Below are 6,351 nucleotides of genomic sequence, written 5' to 3'. Positions count from 1 at the left end.
TTTTTTTATATATATTATACACACACACATATACACACACACACACAAAGAAAAACAAATAGATAGAATAGAAAAAATAGAAAGCTAGTGTGTTTTTATATAAAAAAAGAAGATATATATAAAGTAGAATTAAAATAGAATAGAAAGTGCTAGAGTTAGAGGGTCAAATAAAGGTGGAAGTCATTTTAGTCATTTCTTGAAGATGGTTAAGGACTCGGATTGATTTGGGCCGGTCATTCCACCAGGAGGGAACATTATAAAGCAGGTTTTCTACACTTCATCTGTTTATCATTAGATATTTACCATGAGTGAGCGTTAATATACAGCACAAGCAGAGAGAACACTCAAAACCTGTCTCAATGAGGAAAATGTCTCTATAGTTTTATTCAGTTCTCCGAACAGTGTCAAGCAGTCTGGCAGCCTATAGCAAGTGTCGTCATCAGGCATTGACCCCTCCAGGTAGAGGGTGCAAGAACAAAACTCAAGACACTTGAGCAGAGGCACCATTTTATTTAGTGTGTGAAAAAGAGCATACAGCAGACATTTCACATGGATTCCTTTCATTAGAGATCCATGATCCGTCTGATGGAGCCCATCCTTGAACTCATGCCACCCCAGTCACTGTACCTCCTGTACTCGCCAGGCCTCAGGTAGAAGTGCCTGTCCGTATAGTTGGGCTGCTCATAAACGAGCCAGTGACCGTCCATCACGTGGCAGGAATGGAAGTTGGACATGTTGAACCGGTCCATGACGTTGGGGCAATCATCCTCAAGCTCCACCATCCTGCCGCCCATGTCCTGGCGCTCATAGAGCCTCATTTTGAAGGCCCCATGATGCTAATGGGTAAATAACAGGAAGTTAAGGCTGAGTGCTTAATTTCAGTCCATTAAAACAAGAACATTGATAACTTTAGATAACAATTAGCTTCAGTCTTTACCACTGGGATCATGCGACAGGATCTGACGCAATCGTTCATTCCCATAGTACGCATGTAATCAGGGTACTCGCCCCTTCTCAGAAAGTACTGGTGGCCCATGAAATTCGTTCGGTCATAGACCATGAAGCAACCGCTTTCCACTTTGATGGAGTGACAGCGATTGAAGTAGGAATGCAGGTCAGAGCAGTCACTCATGCACTCATGGTAACGGCCACCAAAGTTCCTATCCTCATAAAAGATAATCTAGAGGAAACATTTTAGATAATGAGAGCAGCACAATAATTCATATTTGACTAATAAATTATTCTAATCTGTACAGACCTTTCCCATGTTTGTGTAGGATTTGATATTTTTTCCTGTTCAGTTGCCAAATGCTGCTGGAACTATTAATATATATCCAAGAAAATAATGGTACTACTGTTCGTGTTGTCATTTAAATCACAGTGTACTCATGTCAGCAGAAGCTGTACAGGAATATTGCAAACATGGACAGATTTAACCTAAACAATCACTTTGATTGCCTCCGTAACATTAGTTTTTCCAGCAAAAGCTGCTCTGTTGAAAGCTGCTGGAAAGATCTGGGGAAACAACACAACAATAGTGTTATTTGTATGCATTTATTTTAGCATTACACATCACAAGATTGTTTAAATAAGAAACTTTAATTGAAACTAAAAGGTTTTTTTCTTGAAATTGCTAAATGCCTTTGGTATAGCTGATATAGGATGTTTATGAGGGAATCTGTTCAAGAAATCTTTGTATGTCCTACTGCCATGATTTATTTCACTAATAAGTGTATTGCAGCAAATATTCTAACTTTTTGCAGGAAGCTGTCATTGTGCCAGATGGCTACTTAATCAAAATAAGGCCTAACACCAGACATCAAGGCTTTGTCAGTGACTGAATTTGTTACCAGAATGGAAAGTTCTGTGTGGTTGCCATTAGTAAAGTTGAGATTGTAACAAAACCTTTGTTACAATCTACCACAACCTATGGTGACTTCCTACTGTCCATACTGTATTTAACTTGCTTGACTTAGAAGCAAAATACATTTTTATTGATATAGATATGCAATGACTACAGTGTGTTTTTAAATCATCTACACTGGCAAACATAAGGGAATACTAATCTAGGAATTTAAGCATGTCCCCACAGATGCCATACAGCCTGAAATCTATATTTGATCACAGACAGCTGTGGTAATCAACACACCTGCAGCATGAATACATACACTGCCAAGCATTTGGTTTTGTGGCATTTTATTGACACGTCAATGCCAGAAAAGGCACAGTTATTTTCATAACATTAACTCTAAAAATCAATGATTCTGCAGAACGAGCCAACGGTGGCACAAATGGCACCCCAGTCACTGAACTTGCGATACTCGCCAGGAGGCAGGAAGTACTGGCGGCCTTGATAACTGGGTTGCTCATAGAAGGTCCAGTAGCCCTCCACGGCATTGCAAGAGTGAATGCTGCGGCATTGGAAACTTTGATGAATGGACTTGCAGTCATTACTGAATTCCATCATCTGACCTTGGAAATCTGTCCGATCGTAGATCCGGATACGGTAGGATCCACCACTTTTCTGCAAAACATTTCAAAAGGTCTTTTAACATACTTTAAAAGGCCTAGAGTTTGAATGTCTACAGTGTAAATGTGTACAACAACACAACATACAAGTGTGGATACTGACAACAACAGTTTTCTGTGTGCCAGAACAGTGAACAACAAAAACGGAATAATAAAATAATAAAAGTAGATATAGAAATAGATCTCACAACAAATATTATGGAATCATTAACATGCATATTACTCACATAGGAAAATGTACGACATGAGCGAATGATATCATTGTAGCCCATCCAGCGCTGGTATTCAGGATATTCACCTCTGGTTAGCACATACTGGAAACCAGAGTAATTGGGTCTTTCATAGAGGATCCAGCAGCCACTCTCCACTCTGATAGAGTTGCATCGACTGAAATGAGGGTACATGTCTGGGCAGTCTGTGTCGCACTCATAGGAGCGACCTTGGAAGTTTCTCTCCTCATAAAAGATAATCTGAAATCAAGAGATGTCACAGATTAAAGCAATACAGACAAATGTAAGAGTCTGGTTGTTCTGTTTATAGTCATAGTAGCATAATTTCTAATTAGTATTTAGTATTTGCAACAGTTCAGTCAAATGCTAATCTAAACTTTCCTTAAGAAATGCAAAAATAAAGAAGTTATCATCTTTGACCATCTTATTTACCTTACTCATTTTGACGTGAGTCTCTGGAAACAGTTCTAAACATGAGAAACAGTCAACAAACTAGGGTATGAGGTCTGCTTTATAAACCACCATCAACGTGGTGGATCAAACTTTATTTGTCCTTTCAATGACTGAGATTTGGCACTCTGATTGTAGTGTGAACCTCTTAATCCTATCCATAGATTTAAAAGCCCTTATTCATCAAATCAAAATTCCTAGCTGGCAAATTACTGACCTCAGCTGCCCTCTGATTTGATCCAGACATTAATGAAATGCTTTATGTGATAGAATTATTCCTTATGACATGGAATGCATCAACACTTCCAAAAATGTCTATAACACACCATGTGTTTCAGAGTTCAGAAAGTAAAAGTTCAAGAACTGTATTGATTACTGTAAACTTTACACTGAATCTTCATTCACATGCATAATGAGAATGATTGGAAAAATTTATTATTATTCACACCTATTTCTAAAAAAAAAAAAAAAAAAAAAAACTTTGGAGAAATATTAAGTCAGTACTACTGGTATTTATAAAAAAAAAAAAATTTAATTGGCTCTCTTTATTATTATCTGGTTGTGAACAAAGTCTCAGGAAAGAACTAATATTTTAACAATAAGGACAAACGAGGAAACACCTGAAAGGATGTTACATGTGTAATGACAGCAATGTTTTATAAACCATGAAAAATGAATATTTGCTTGTACAGATGCTGTTTTCAGTCCTGCAGAGTTTCTTGCGAGCCCTCATAGTGAGCAGATCCATCTTTTAAGGAGTCCTCAATATCCTGTATTCAACGCAAAATATAGGTGCAACAATTACAGTACACAATCTGAGTACATGATGGCAGTAATTTTCACTTTTTCAGTGCATTATATTATTGAGTGTATCATGATATGATACATAATATATGGGTCATAACAGACTGTGGTAAAATGTATGTGAGGAACAGCTGACTGACACTAAATGAGGAGCTAGAAGAAGAGGTGGAGGGGGACTCCAGTTTCTCAGTTACTGGAGAGACCTCCTGTTTACTGTGTTTCTTGATCCAGCGTTTCAGTACCTGGGCTTATGAAGATAATACAATTATTAAGTTTTAAGTTTAATTAAACCGAGCCGGACGATTTGCACAGTCGCACTTTTAAACAAATTTTAGTTTTGTTATAGAAAATTTACAAATTCATACTCTGATTACATAGATCAGCAGCAGGAAGCACTGAGGTTTTCATGGCAACCAGATACACTGCTGGCGAATTACGGCTGCGCTTCTATTTTGCCACACTAAACTTAGCAATAAACATGTTATAATAATACACAATAAACATGTCTGTCAAAACGATCTCAAAGGAGGCTTTTATTAAGCAAATCAAGGAGTGAATTATTCATCCACTGTTAAAAAAAATACTTTAGCTGGGTTTCCACAGGCAGGGTCACAATTATCTACAGTATATGAAGCTAAAGGTTTTTGGGTTAAGGTTCATAATGTAGAACATTTTTAACATTGTACGTGCATAGGTAGCTAGCAAACAAGGAATACAGCTAATAGTCACATTTAGCTGAGTAAGATCATGATTGAGAAATGTTGGATACTGCTGGAAATGCTGGTGTTATGGGGTATCCTATTTATTATTTTAGGATTTTTTTTGTTTGCCCCAGTGAAGCATTTCTATTAATATAACTGATTAAGTAGTCAAACTCATTACATATCAGCAGAATAGTGTCGTACAGAAAGTCTATGCCCATAAAACAGGTTCTGAATGAATTATGTTACTGATACCTAATGGTCAAAAGCAATAGCAAAAGTAGGCTAATAGGTCAATATTATTAAATTCCAGACAAAGATTTTGAAAAGCTAGGCTGGCTTGCACACTATATTGCCAAAAGTATTGGGATCCCCCCTTCTAATGAACAAGTTTGACTACTTTAGTCATTTCCATGAGTACAAATCTTAATGTTTAAGCAAATACGAATATTCTAGGGAATTGTGTTCTTCTAATTTTATACCAATAGTTTGAACAGGACCCTTTTCAATTCTAACACAACAATGCCTCTGTGTATAAGGCAAGGTTTAAAAAAAAAAGATTGATTCAGTCAGTGTGGAAGAACTTCACTGGTCTGCAAAAAGCCAAGTCCTAATCCCAGCTGAACACCTCTGGTGTGACTTTAAATGCAGACCTTGAGCCAAAAACTCATCACCAAACACCAATGACTCATGGATACAGTCATTTTAGACACTTCCAAAACTGTGGCAAGGTTTTTTAACCTTGCCTTATACACAGAGGCGTTGTTGTGTTAGAATAGAAAAGGGCCCTGTTCAAACTATTGGTATACAATTAGAAGCACACAATTCCCTAGAATATCATTATATGCTTAAACATTAATATTTGTACTCATGGAAATTACTAAAGTAGTCAAACCTGTTCATTAGAAGGGGGTGTCCCAATACTTTGGGCAATATAGTGTATGTTTGGTGCCATAGGGAGGCCAACCTCATATTCTTTCATAGGGCCCAAAATTGCTAGCACCGCCCCTGGACTGCTATAAGGTCACATACTGTGTTTTCTTGAGGGGTCTACTGCTTTGAATGAACTGAGCATAGAAAATGGATAAGTGAGGGAGAATGGGTGAACAATGTTGCCCTGTTGTGGAAAAATAGATTGGGGTCATCCTTTTCTCAAAAAATCTCAAAAACTATAAAATCGATAATACAGTAATTATAAAAAAGCTGCTTGTTTTTAATATTGATATATTTAAAAAAAACTTCAATTCAATATTATTGCATTATTTCATTATTTATTTGCCATTTTACTTCAATTAGATGACTTTAATATAAAGATTACTTTAATAAGTAAATAAAATATAATAATTTTAAGTCATCCTTCAGAAATTTGCTGAGGCTCCCTCTTGGCATTATGTGAAGAGCCAGACTAAACAACAATTTTAAGGGTTCCTATTTTCAGACCGGATGTATATCACTTCCAAATCTCATCCTGCATGACATTTGTTCACTCACATGACAAACATACTATCATAAATACTGCAACATATACCTTAGCATGATTATGAGGGTAAGATGCCACTGGTTTGCAATTGTACAGAGACAGAATGTCTTCTATGGGTAAGCTGTTCTGAAAATGAGAGGACAATGATACAGCTTGT

The 6,351-nt window shown here is 36.9% G+C and overlaps 2 protein-coding genes across 2 annotated transcripts; both read right to left on the bottom strand.

The window, feature by feature from the left end:
* Positions 1-350: 350 nt before the first annotated feature.
* Positions 351-1,349, bottom strand: LOC107597399 (beta-crystallin S-1-like). Its single transcript, XM_016288441.1, has 3 exons — positions 1,259-1,349; positions 938-1,180; positions 351-836 (listed from the first exon to the last, which is right to left on the bottom strand). The coding sequence occupies exons 1-3, from the start codon at positions 1,265-1,267 to the stop codon at positions 564-566; spliced, it is 525 nt and encodes a 174-aa protein (XP_016143927.1). The 5' UTR covers positions 1,268-1,349; the 3' UTR covers positions 351-563.
* Positions 1,350-1,394: 45 nt separating this feature from the next.
* On the bottom strand, positions 1,395-3,321 carry LOC107597398 (gamma-crystallin M2-like). Its single transcript, XM_016288440.1, has 3 exons — positions 3,192-3,321; positions 2,757-2,999; positions 1,395-2,524 (listed from the first exon to the last, which is right to left on the bottom strand). The coding sequence occupies exons 1-3, from the start codon at positions 3,198-3,200 to the stop codon at positions 2,249-2,251; spliced, it is 528 nt and encodes a 175-aa protein (XP_016143926.1). The 5' UTR covers positions 3,201-3,321; the 3' UTR covers positions 1,395-2,248.
* Between the last annotated feature and the right edge of the window lie 3,030 nt (positions 3,322-6,351).

The sequence above is a fragment of the Sinocyclocheilus grahami genome, unplaced genomic scaffold (assembly GCF_001515645.1).
Source record: "Sinocyclocheilus grahami isolate Dianchi unplaced genomic scaffold, SAMN03320097.WGS_v1.1 scaffold231.1, whole genome shotgun sequence".
NCBI lineage: Eukaryota > Metazoa > Chordata > Actinopteri > Cypriniformes > Cyprinidae > Sinocyclocheilus > Sinocyclocheilus grahami.
The sequence above is the reverse complement of the archived record's forward strand: the minus strand, read 5'-3'. Positions and strand labels throughout refer to the sequence as shown.